At 27.4% G+C, this 13,709-nt stretch overlaps 1 protein-coding gene across 2 annotated transcripts in view; it reads left to right on the top strand.

Moving 5' to 3' along the window:
• Nucleotides 1–3,955: 3,955 nt before the first annotated feature.
• The window catches only part of LOC122521639 (M-phase inducer phosphatase-like), a 110,391-nt gene continuing 100,637 nt past the window's right edge, over nt 3,956–13,709 (top strand). Inside the window, exons 1-2 of one of the 2 annotated variants that reach the window (XM_043642486.1) lie at nt 3,956–3,989; nt 6,282–6,502. In XM_043642486.1, coding sequence (XP_043498421.1) covers nt 6,310–6,502 — 193 coding nt within the window. In that variant the 5' untranslated portion in view covers nt 3,956–3,989; nt 6,282–6,309. Of the gene's footprint in view, nt 3,990–4,646; nt 4,910–6,281; nt 6,503–13,709 lie in introns of those variants that run through there. The other variant, XM_043642481.1, reaches the window with a different exon arrangement.

Here is a 13,709-nt window from a genome sequence, read left to right as displayed (position 1 = left end):
CTTTTTTTTTACATAATTTAATTATTTCTTATTTTTTTAATATATCTCCACGTTTTAAATGGATAGAAAAGAATATCTTAAAAGATAATTAGTTCAATAATGAAATTATGTATTTCCGATTGGTTTCACATTTTCTAAAGATAGATGGCGTAAGAGTTTTGGCGCGCGCATATAATGTCGTTGCTAGTACACTCCTACAGATAAACGATTAATTTCAAACGTTAGTATTATGGAAGGCTAACAATTAATCGTCATATTGGAACTTGCTTCCAACCTAATAATATCAAATGATAGTTCTCTATTTGTCATGTATACGCCCTTAATTTTGCTTGTCAAACAAAATTTTCACGTCGTGATACCATCTCGTAGAGGTAAGCACTATTATTATTATTATTATAATTATTATATTTTTCTTCACAATCACATGTTCCAATGATAGATACATGTTTAATAAATCGTCTATTCTTTAACAAATATTTGTAAGTAGCACTTATTAATTAGATTAAATCTTTGAACATAACCCTTCAAAACAAACGTGTGATGTTTATTATAACGGCTCTTATTGTTTATTTAAGATTAATAGATAACGCGATGTATTAGTAAATATGGGGAACTTTCTAAGTTCAAAGGGCAGGTTGTTTATCAAATTTTTGTTGCTTTAAGTTCTATATATAAATTTTTTTTTCTTTCTCCTATTAATTGTGACTCAATACATACATATACGTATGTTTATATATATATGATTTTTTGTTCTTCTCTATACATTTTATAAATGTAAACTTTATACAGTTTTAGTAACTATATCTAATTTTATTTATTACCCAGTAAATAATTCTTTTTTTTATTATTATATTTTTTTTATAAATAATAAATATTCATTATTTATATATGTATATATTTATATATTTATTACTGAATGAATATATATTTATTATTTATGTAAATAAATAAATATGAACTCCGAAAAACAGCCCGAACAACCAAAAACTGTTCAGTTAAAATTGATCATCGCTAATAAAATTATATAAACAAATAAATATACAAATATATTCATATATTTGTGTGTATGTGTGTGTGTAAGTAATGTAAAATTACAGATTAAGATCATTAATTAATTAATAGATGATGTTTATTTAACTGTTTTATTGCGTACAATAAGATAATAATCATAATACTAAAAATTGTTACTATGTAGGTGATTGTTACGTAACTTTCATCCTCCTCTTTAATTTCACTTTTTGAGGGAACATACGGACAGCGTTAGACCCTGTGTCACCGTATACTCGAGATTCAGTTTTGTATATATATAGATATATATTATATACATGAAATTTGATCAATTTAAATTCGACTGGTCAATGAGCATTTTGTGAACCAACGAGAGAGATGATACCATAACTTTTCTAAGAGTTCAATGAGGATCTTATATTTTTCATCTTTATTTTCCTTTCACTTTGCTTCTGTATTTGTTTATTTTTTTTTTTTTTTAATATTATTTCATGAGTGTTTAGAGAAAGGTTTTATGTTATAAAATTTATTGAATTTATAGCGAATTAAAAAGAAACAAAACAGAAACAATTTATTATTCATTGTGCAATTTAAAAAAAAATCTGCGATTTGTTACTTACGATGTTTTCTAATTTCTATTTTTTACAATAAATTGAATAATAAGAAAATATTTGATTAATTATGCAATACATACAATTGGATATAATTACGTAAATTTTATTAAATTTATATTTTTAAAATTTATAAGAAAATTAAAAAATAGTTCATTGGTTACTGTAGTCATTGAAACAAAATGGCGGTGTGTAGCATATGATTTTTCTTTCACTTTAAAGATATACAAATAATAATTCAATAATGAGACACTAATTTATTAATTGTGCAATACACAATATTTGATATAATTGCTTCAATTTTATTAAATTTATAGGAAAATATAAAAACAATTCATTGTTCATTCTGCAATTTAAAAAAACTACGACCTGTTGCATATGATCATTTTTTTATATTTAATACTAGATAATAATGCAATAATAAAAACATTCTTTATTAACTACAATATATAAAATTTTGTGCGAAAATCAATAATTTTTTTCATAGTAATAAAAAAAAAGTTCTGTTTTTTTTTTCAGTTTAATGAACGAATTAAATATTAACCGAAGGCAATATTGTATACAACTCTTTGCATTCTTTGGAATTCATAAATTGTATCATATGAAGCCAAAAACATCAAATACTCGTAATATATGCCCTTTTGAGAAATGATGCATCTAATTATTGTTTTTAAAGTACATTTCGTTTTTTATTGGTTTACCGTTCCATATAGTCATTAAGTATTATTACATTAATTATGGCAAATATTAAATATACTGATAATAAATTTTTCTGGGCCCAACATCTTTTTCACACAAACAGTACGAGTCATCATAACGAAGGGTGCAGTGTTCCTTCTTAAATTTCCTAGAAACTAATGGTCAAATTCCTTTGACGTATTAATTTTAAACGATTAAAATTAACCGACACATTCTCCACTTCTATTTCATATATTTTATCTCACCAGATCAGTATTATTTACATTATTTCTTTTTTCTTTTTATAACTATTCATATAAATTTATTTTACAAAAATCTTTATTAAATTTCCAAATATTCATTTTAATAAACTTGAGTATGAACTTTGAACAGGTGAAAAATTAGAAGTACACAACACACACACAATAGACACACAATACACACAACACATATATGATACACACATACACACACATAACACACACACACAACAAACACACAACACATACACATACATACACGAACATATACAAGAACAGTTTGAAATTCAAATCTCCTCAAGGGTAGGCAACCCAATCGGCGTCCAGGTCGAAGAGTAAGGGAGGAAGCTGTAATGTTTCTCGTATATGTTACACGAGATGATTCACATATATATATATATATATATATATCTATATACTATCACCTACACCCCCTACATACATATACATATATGAATATGTGCATGTAACACAAGAGATTGCCGCGTCACTGTGCTCGAGTCGCTCGAGTAACCGAGTAACGGATTGTTCGCCATATCGTGGGCGAACTCTTTTACATTTATACTACATAATGTATATATGTACATAAAAGATCACACACGAAACTGTCGACTGTTACGAAGGGTCTGGACCCCCCATAATACCAGACGGCGACATTCGATTCTCCTATACATTTATGTAGTATGTAGTATATAGTAGTACATATATAAATCCTCATCTATTTCTCTTTTTCATCCACATACGTGCGCGCATACACACATACACACATTCGCAAACACACACATATATTAGGTTGTAATAATAAGTTCATATTGTTTTTGCTATTTATTTACTTAGAAAATACCACATGGACTTACTGGCTATCCAAATAAATGTTTATACACATATAAACATATACAGATACACATATAAACATATACAGATACACATATAAACATATACAGATACACATAACATATGTATACGCACACGTATACATATGACACATACGTATTCACATGACACATAAAAATGTTCATATATATATATGTGTACACATATATGCATATATGTATGCGTTCGTTCACGCACTTATCCGTCTTCCTACACCTCCTTCACCCCGACCATCTTTCAGTCACTCGTTTGCCTCCCTCGATCTGTTCGTTCTCTCTTCTTCCCTTTTTTTTTTGTCCTCTTCCTGATCCCGCGTCTCGAGGTCGTCGTTGGTGCTTTGTTTATCGCAAATATGCTCACTTTAGTATACGCCTTCCATGAGAAGACAGCAAAGCCGGACAGTCAGTTTATGTCGAGGTGCCATCCAATAAGGATCGTCGCGTTAGATTTATGATCATTTTTGATCTCGATTTTTTTTGGGTCATATTTTCAATAGATTTATTGTTGTTATTATTTTCATTGTCGTGAACGTTAATATATTAGAAAGAAAGAGAGAAAGGTCGGTAACGTTCGTAGATTTCCGGGTGCCATTTTTTTCCCTTTTTATCGATCGTTGCCACACTATTTGGACTCTTTTTATCTCTTGTTGTTCGTTACGATCATCTTTCAAACTATCTTATCGTTTCCTAATATTCGTTGTATATATATCGATAATTATGACAGTGGAATTATAATTTTAAAAAATTAAAAAATAATTGTAATTGTTAAATAATTATAAAAATCAATTTTGTATTAAGAAGAAATTGTGATATAAAATAATTAAAATAAAAATTATTTTTATTATTTAAAAAATTGTTAATATAAAATAAATATTCAAATCAATTTTATGATATAAATTATAGTAATATAATATAAATAAAAAAAATTATTTTATAATATAGAAATTTGTAATATAAAATAAATAACAAAAAATAAGTAAACAAATTTAGTCTGCTGTCATAATTACCGGAATTTATAAATGTACGCTAATATAAATTAGTAAAGTCCGTTAACGGAAATTCATATTATTTAATTATAATATCACATATTGTATTATAGATTACAATAAAGCACTTGCTTTATAATTAAAGTAAATAAATTTTTAATAATAAATGTTGATTAATGAAAAAATATCATTCATATGAAAATATTGATTTTATAAAATAACGTACATATATGTACCATGTATAAGTAAGTGTATATGCATATATACTTATATACATTTATCGCGGTTAGATAGTTCGTTCGCAAATAAATACTTACGAGTCGAGTCGTGTGTGAACAGGCAACCGTCGCAGTTGGCATTGAACTGCATATCTCAGGCAACGTTTGGTCTCTCGATTAATCAGCTGATATTTCTCTCTATCAAGTGTATATATACCACGCCTTCTTTGTCGAGATTTTACTGTTGAATTTCTAAAATTACATCAATTTATTAAGGTTTTTTTTTCAATTAAAATTCATGTTTTTAATTATTAGAAAAATTATATATGATTCAATTTTATTTGAAATTGTTTAAAAGTAAATGAACAAGTTATGTAGAAATTTGGCAACCGTTTAAAATGAGATAAAAGTAAATTTAAAAAAATGAATTATGGATCTTAAATTTGGTGATATTTATTTTTTGTTTTATAATATTACTAACTAATGTTATATGATAGTTATTTTTTAGGGTACTAAAATAAAAAAAATTTTGAAGTAATATTTATTATACTATCTATTATTAAATAAGTTATTAGCAAATTATTGTAAAATAGCATTAAAAAATAAAATTAACTGCTATTTATGTGATCAGTATTTTTTAACATTTTTGGTTAGTATTTTAAATAAATAACTAATATTTATAATAAAATAACATTATGCACCTTGTATTAATCTGCAGCTTACATAATCCTGATACAACCTTTCCTCTATTTTAAATATTGACTATCTATTTAAAATACTGACAAATTATTTCAAAAATGAAGTTGTTCGGAAAGAAATTTTGTTTTTTGTACAGAAGTTTCCATTAGTTGCGTTTATTAATACTTAACCTTACTCTAAACCTTAAAATCATTTTACATTCCAGCAACAGACATTTCTGACGTGATTTAAAACCTCCTTGTGTTTCGAATTGTCAAGTAGTTTTATTTTGGTATCGCATCAGAAATGGTAAATTAAAGCTAGCATTTTCGTTATATTTTTAATTTTTTATTACCGTAAGGGTAATAATGCAGTGCGTTTAGGTCGTTCTGTTGAAGAATAAAAATAAAAACCAATAGTGGATGTTGATTGTTGCATAACAATGCGAGAAATAGCCGAAAAGTTGAATTTATCAAATCTGACAATTTGCGATCATTTAAAACGTCTTGGATTTTAGATGTGAAAAAATTTTCTTTTATTTACACTTGAAAAAACGAAATAACTTTTCGAACAATCTTACATTTATACGAAAAAAAATATTGGCCATTAATTTAAAAAAGATTATTAATCAATTAAATAAAAGTTAATAAAATATTCCAAATCTTCGGTATAGATAAAATTTACTTTTGTTTTTAAATAAAAATCTCTAAATGAATTTATTCAGTTTCGGATCATTTAAAGATTAAAAATTTTATCATAAATTGTTTCAAATAAAAATATTTTCATTTTTTGATTTGTCCTATTTTATTGATTCAATAATTTATATTTATTATCTAAAATAATTGATGATGATAAAATATAATAAAATTGATAAAATATAATAATTTTATATCGTAGAAATCAACGTTTTCTATTTCTTTTTACGTTCGACATTTTATAGATTAAAAAATTTGTCTTTATTTATTCGCAGATATTGAGACGACATATAGGTGAACAAAATGTCACATATGCGTCGAGTCGTTCCGTTAAGGAAAATTACAGAGGACGAAGACAACTTTTCTCAAAAACATGAAGATTTATCACTAGAATCACTAGAGATAGTCTCACCGGTAACTAACATAATTCGTGATTTCAATAAATCTACGATCTCGTCTCCAGAGGATGATCCAAATAATTTAGATCCATCTTTAGGTAAGTTTTTTTTTTATAAATCATATTTTTTAGTATATAAGTTTTTTTTTGTTAAATATATTTTTTTATTTAATCTATGCGCACAACATCTAATTTTATATATTTACATTTCTTTTATGATTTATTTATTATTTCTTATATTTGCTTGTGTTAATATGTTTTCTATTAAATATTTTTTTTTTAATTACTACAAAATTGAATTTGATGTTTATTTACTTCAATGTGTAATTTATTGATTTACCAATCAAATAAAATAATTTTTTTTTAATAATTCGTACTGTAATCGGTTTTAAATGTTGAGTTAAAATTCTGCATTTAATGTTATTGTTTTATTTTCGAATTTATTGACTATGCGATAATTATAGTGTCTAAATATTGTTTTATTATTTATAAAAGTTGTTTTATTTATTTTTCAAGCCGGTATTAAGTTATTACTCTATAATTTGCATTCAATTGGAAAAAAAATATAATTTTTGTGTTAAATACCGGTCAGATGACTAGTTATGGTATAAATAAGTAAATGCATATTATATAAATTGTCGGTAGTTTTAGTGTTAAATTCGAGCTAGTTTCTAGAAAACTATGAATATTTCATTCAGATTAGAAATCCAATTAGTAAGTTATATTAACTTTAAACGTATCACGACCGGTCAACTAACCGGTTTTAAATTTTGAATTAAAATTCCGTAGTCAATTTTATCGTTTTTCATTATTTGATTCTGTTTAATAATTATAATTATAAATATTTTTATTATTATTTACATTTATTACTGTAAAAAATCAAATTTTTAATAAAGATTGTTAAGCGGATCAGTTACGGTATAAATAAACTGTCGGTAAGTTTAATATTGAAGTCGAGTTAGTTTCTTTTTAGAATAAAAAGTAAATTCAATCCCAATTAGAAATCCAATTTTAAAGTTAGATTAACATATTTATCACGACCGGTTAACACTAACCAGTTTTACATTTTAAATTTAAATTTTGCATTCAGTATTGTAACTTTTTTTTATTCGACTTTATTTTACAATTATAGTTACGCATATTCTTTAATTATTATCAATTTTTTATTTATTATTGTAAAAAAATGTAAATTTTTGTTGAGGATCGGTAATTTGATCGATTGTAGTATGAATATATACAAATTCTTTAATTATTATTTAAAATTGCTGTTTTTTTATTGTTGTAAAAATTATTACTTTCATTAAAGATCGATAATTTGATCAGTTATGGTATAAGTATATATGTTATAGGAAAAGTGTGACCTGCCAGAATTGTGAGCTTTTCCTAGGCATTGCCCACAATGCCAGGCGTTCTTAGGCAACGTAGGAAACAGAAGAATTGTTATCTTATCTTGTACAGACACACACAAACACGCACACAACATAGTATAGTATAATGCTTAGTATAGCCCATAGTGTAGCTACACGACAGTCTCAAAATCCCGCTCCATGCTCGCTTTTATGTATGTGTGTGTGTGTATGTGTGTGTTACCCGATAAGTCCGTAACAATTCTTCTGTTTCTTATGTTGCCTAAAAATGCCTGGCATTGTAGGCAATGCTTAGGAATAGATCACAGTCCCGACAGGTTCTATTTTCTCTGTAACATATACAAATTTTTTTTTTTAATTATTATTTAAAAATTCTTTTATTTATTATTATATATAAGTAATATTACCTTTATTAAAGATCGGAAATTTGATCGTTTAAGATATGGATAAATATAAAAAATTGTCAAAATTAGTTATACTTGTATATATTTCACGATAAAAGAGTTAAATCATGCGATTGAAAATTCTGTTGCCGTGAAAATAATCTAACGTGCTTATTTCAAAAAGAAGTCAAATTTGTTTAAAAGAGATGGTCGAAGAAGAACACACACACACACACACACACACACACACACACACACACACACACACACACTAATAATAAGATCTCAGGGCTGGTCTACGAGAAGAGGCGTGTATCAGGGAAGAAACAGGATGGTATGGGGTGAGAGGGATTTCCCCGTCCTTGAGAAGTCCGGGGATGTCTGCCTCGTCTTTGAACTCCTCGACCATCGTCTTTAAATACTTCGGGGTTCTCATTCTATTTAAAATCTTTCCCTAAATTCAACTCTAATTCGCTAAAAATATATTTTTTTTCATTTGCAATTAAACAGCTCATAAATAATATCATTAACGTATACCACTAATTGTCAAAATAATCAAAATGGCAAATAAAAGTTAAAATATTTGATTGTTCGTATTTTGTTATTTAAAAAAAAATTGAAAGTATAAAAGTATATTTATTCCGATTTTTTATGTCTTTTTTTTTAGACAAAGAAATCGAGCGACAAACATATGCGTTAATAATTATGACAGTGTTATCTGAGTGAAAAAAATAGGATAAATAAAAAAAAAAATGTTATATTTAAAATTATTTATATTCCCAAATAAATCGTAAGATAAATTACAAAAATTTGATTATTTGAAATTAATTCACTGTCATAATTATTGGCGCATGTGTTGCACGTCAATAAAAAAAATCAATAAGCAAATTTTAATTGAAACTTGCACATAACAAATTAATCGAATAAAAAATTTTAATTAAACCTCGCATAACGAAAAATTAATCTAGACATCAAATTATAAATTCAATGAAGAACGGAGTCTATTGTTCTAGTCTGTTGTTTAGAAAAAAGATAGGTTATTAAGAAAAGGCAATAGAAGAAGAGAGAGTGAGAGGAAGATAGCGTGGTAGAGTGAGGGGCGAGTAAGATTGGGGGGTTTGGGAAGAAAATAATATAATTGAAAACAGCTTGCCTTTGAAACTCCTTGAAGCCGTGTCGATAGGAAAAGTAAAATGCGGTAGATTCTGTTGTATGTTATTGGCAGCATCTTGAGACGGAATCCTCGAGTGGGCACAGGAGGACCGTTGAGCACCCCTTCCTAACCAAGAGGCAAGTAGTAGCTCGTGCCGAACTTTTAGACCAGGTGCTCACCTGCCTTTTCGTCGGATGGCTGACTGGCTGGCTGGTTGGCTGGTTGGTTAGCTGGTTGGTTGGCTGACTGGTAAGCTGGTTGGGTTGGTGCCCTCTTTTGCCCTGGCGGGAGCCCGGACTCTATGTTGTTCTCTTTCTCTTTCTCTCTCTCTCCCTCTCTTTTTGTTCCCCTCTCTTTTTCACGTCCTATTCGTCGTCTTGGTGAACGGCATACTCTACGTATAGTCTTCTTCCTTTCGCATACTTACGCATGGATGTCTCTCTCGCTCGAAGGGCACTGACCTACCCCCGTAATACGAAGACCGTTAAGAGATCAGCTGTTCGCTCGCAAAAAGCCTCAGATTCGCGCGTTTCTCCCTATCGCGACGGGACACCCATTTGGGTCCTCTCCTTCGTTTGCGATTTTTAAGCAGTGGGGGGAGTGTAATTCTTGGCTAATATGTAATATTGTTCTAGTTCTTTTTTTGTTTTTATATGTATTTTTTATTTTTTTATTAGATTATTTATGTATTATTTCAAACTCTCATTTATCACGCCTCGTTGTTAATCATGTTATTATTATTATTGTATTATTATTAATATCTTGTCTTTATTTTATTTTTTTGTAATAATTGCATACAATTAATCGTTTAATTTATCATGTGTTTAGTAGATGATATTACTTTATTAGAAATTTTTTTAATGTTATTTTTTAAGAATATAATTATATACTTTTAAAATATCTATTTACAAGTATAAGTGTGGTGCAAAATATAAAAATAATTTATAATGAATATATGAATATATATTTATATGAACGATTTAAAATCGCATTAAATTTTTATTTTCGATTTGTATTGGTACGAAATATATTTCTAATTTTGTATAATTAATATGTATGTCTGCTTGTATACGAATTTACTAAACAGAGAATTCAATTAGAAATACAGATAACATTTTTATTTTATAACTTAAAAGTATCGAAAGATTTTTCAAGAAACGTATTACTTAATTTAAATATTATTTTTATGTTACTATGTGAATATAATCTAGTGAAATTAGTTTGGTAAGTTGGTACGCTTGAATTAAACTTCACCATTCTCTGTTGAGTGGTGAAGTGTTCAATTACTCTAAATCTTGAATGAAATGTATAATTATTTTTATAATATATTATCGTGATAATGGATAAATATGTAGGAATAATTTTATGTTTATTTTTTGTATAAATAATTATAATATTTGTACGAAAATTTTTTATATATGTTTTATATCACATAAATTGTATGAACATAGAAATGTAAATATGGAAGACATGGAGTTTCAAAACACTCCATGTTACCCTCAACCGCAAGACTTCTATGACTTTTATCAAATTTGTATGTGAGATTGGATAGACAAAAATTTATATGAGGTTATTTTAAATTAGTTTTATAATTTGGTTGTTAAAATCGTCGTTAGTTTTGTGCAAAATAATTAAAGAAAGCAGACTTTTATCCACATGCTCGTTAATATTTATCACTTGGAATAAAGTAAGCAAGTCAAGCTGTCAAGTTAATTTTACTTAGTAATATTGATATTGATATCGTTTCAATAATCCAATGAAAATTATTTATTTTGCTTTATAAAGGAAAATGTTGATATTTTGAGAGATACAATTAATTCTTTTGCTACTACGGGCGACTATAGTCGCTCTACATAAGATACCACGTATTTTACATACGACAGGCGTATGGAGTTATGAAACATCAAATATCCTACTCTGGACGTGTATTTTTAGTGTTTTGTTTGAAATAAACAGCAACAAATATTAATATCACTAATAAAATGCCTCAAGAATCAGTCTCAGTTGCTGACGGTCGGTTTCGCTCAGCGAGCAATTTTGTTGCTATGTGAAAATACGTCCGTAGTGAAAGGGTTAAGAGATAATGAAGATATTTGAGTTTATAATCTTTTGATATACAAGTACAATTATATACCATAATAGAGTAAAGATAAAGAAAAACACATTTAAAATAACCCATTACCAAATTGAAAATGTTACTAAAAGCCATAATTATTTTTACACCAACCCTAATAGTATCGTAATATCGACTTAGTTTTTGCCACATGTTGTCCTCGTTCTCGTTCGTTACCCCGAAAATACGTTGCACGTTTCTAAAGGGTAGAGGTAACTTACGTACGCACAAAGGTATAGATCGTGGTACTATTATATTTCGTAAAATTTATTTTCTTTTTTTTTTCTTTTAATAAAAAAGAAATAAAGAAACTATTTTTCACTATATTTATTATTTTTATTTTCGAAAAAATATATTCAATATAAATTTGACACGATTTTTCTTTTTTAAATGTACACCCAAATTAATATATACATTAAAATAAAAAAAGACCGTGTACTTGAAAATCAGGTATATAAAATAAGATCATATAAAATAAAAATAAAATAAATTAGAATTATTGTTGAATATAGTTTGGAAAAGTAATTAAATTATATAAATTAGAATTATCGAAATTAATCAGAAATTAATTGAAGTAGTAAATTAAATAAAATTATAAGTGCATTCGCGGATATTTAAGTTAATAAACAAAATATAATTCATATACTTATATTAACGTAAAAGTAAACAAAATTATCATAAATTCAAGAAAACAATAGTTGATAAAAAAGAAAAAACATAACTCTTTATTCAATATTATTATTTGACCAGTGAGATGATTTTTAATCATGTTAAAGTTAATAACAAAAAAATATTAAATAAAGTTAATAACAAAAACGATATTAAATTGATTTTTTTCTATTCGTGTTAAACGAAAATCGAAATTCAATTTATTTATTCATTTAATCGTATTTAATAAAAATCATTGAATGAAGGAGTAAAAAGGAAACTAGTCATACTTATAATTCGTTTTTACTTTTTTTCTTCCGTTCATTTACCTTAACACGAAAGAAGGTGGGAAGGGTTCTCGCCTCAGTGAACGAGACAGTACTAACTATACTCGTCCAACGGAAAACGTACTAACGATGAAAACATTGCAGCGTAAGGTGGAAATGCACCTGTTTCCATGTAATAGTTAACTTTATTGTTTAAGCAGCTAACAATCAACGAATTCTCAATAATATTTTTCACTTAGTTCTTCTTCTCCCAGGCTCCCGCCCACCCCTCTCCACAGCTGTTCAAAAACTTTTATTCCTTTGAAATCCCGATTTACATGGTCGTACTTGATTCATGATGCTGACCACCATAACATGTACTCATACAATCACCCATCCCCTCCGCAAGTCAACCTTCTTAAACTTCTTATATTAAAACTTTCCCATCGTTCGTAAGAATCGTTCCCATCGGACAACAGTTACAAAGAAATCCGACAACTTTTATTGAGTTCATATGAAATTGACCGAAGTTTAATATTTGAAAACGTTTCTCAAACTTTTTCGTTGAAAATAATATTTAATAATATTCGGAGATATTCTAATTTTTATAATTATCAATTAACAAAGAAAATGTCAGCTTTTTTTATCAAATATAATATTTATGCCGTTGGACCTGATGTTGGAAACTATATAATACTTCTTCGACTGTTGGATCTTTTTTCATTTGCATCAAAAGCCACTTCAGTTTTCCGGACATTTTGGTCATTTTTATTTTCAGAATTAAATACAAATCTTCTTTATGTATCAAACAAATAAAAACTTTGAATTTCCTCAGTCGAACAAATCACCGTAAATTTCAATTTGCTCATCACCAAACTCAAAATTTTACCCGTCTGAATACTCTAAACCTTATATTTTGTACTTTTTCCAATAACTTTTTCATAGAACGTGTAGAATTATTCAGGGATAATATAAATTACCAAACCAATCTACTAAATATTATGAGACTTGTTAACTACTTGTCATATTTGATTTCTCTTACAATTAAACTTCGATCTGTACTCTGTGACACTTCGAATGATACTGCATTTAGATTTTGTTTAGCCATAGAGTACTCATTATTGAGGGAATATTTCTTGGGAATCTCCAATACGATACCGTTGCAACCTGATATTTGGACTTTGTCACGTTAATAATTTTTTTACGACGAAGTTCAATACATACCGCATTCAGATGTCTGAAACTACAGCTGGGTAAATCTTATGTGAATTAAGAACAAAGGTTCCAGGTATGGAGTTTTAGAAAAAGATGTAAATTTATCGACCGGTCAAATGATTAGTTGCGGTAAGCAAGTCAGATAATGAATTTTTCTCACG

Source organism: Polistes fuscatus, unplaced genomic scaffold (genome assembly GCF_010416935.1).
Source record: "Polistes fuscatus isolate 324 unplaced genomic scaffold, CU_Pfus_HIC Scaffold1, whole genome shotgun sequence".
NCBI classification, from domain to species: Eukaryota; Metazoa; Arthropoda; class Insecta; order Hymenoptera; family Vespidae; genus Polistes; species Polistes fuscatus.
The sequence above is the reverse complement of the archived record's forward strand: the minus strand, read 5'-3'. Positions and strand labels throughout refer to the sequence as shown.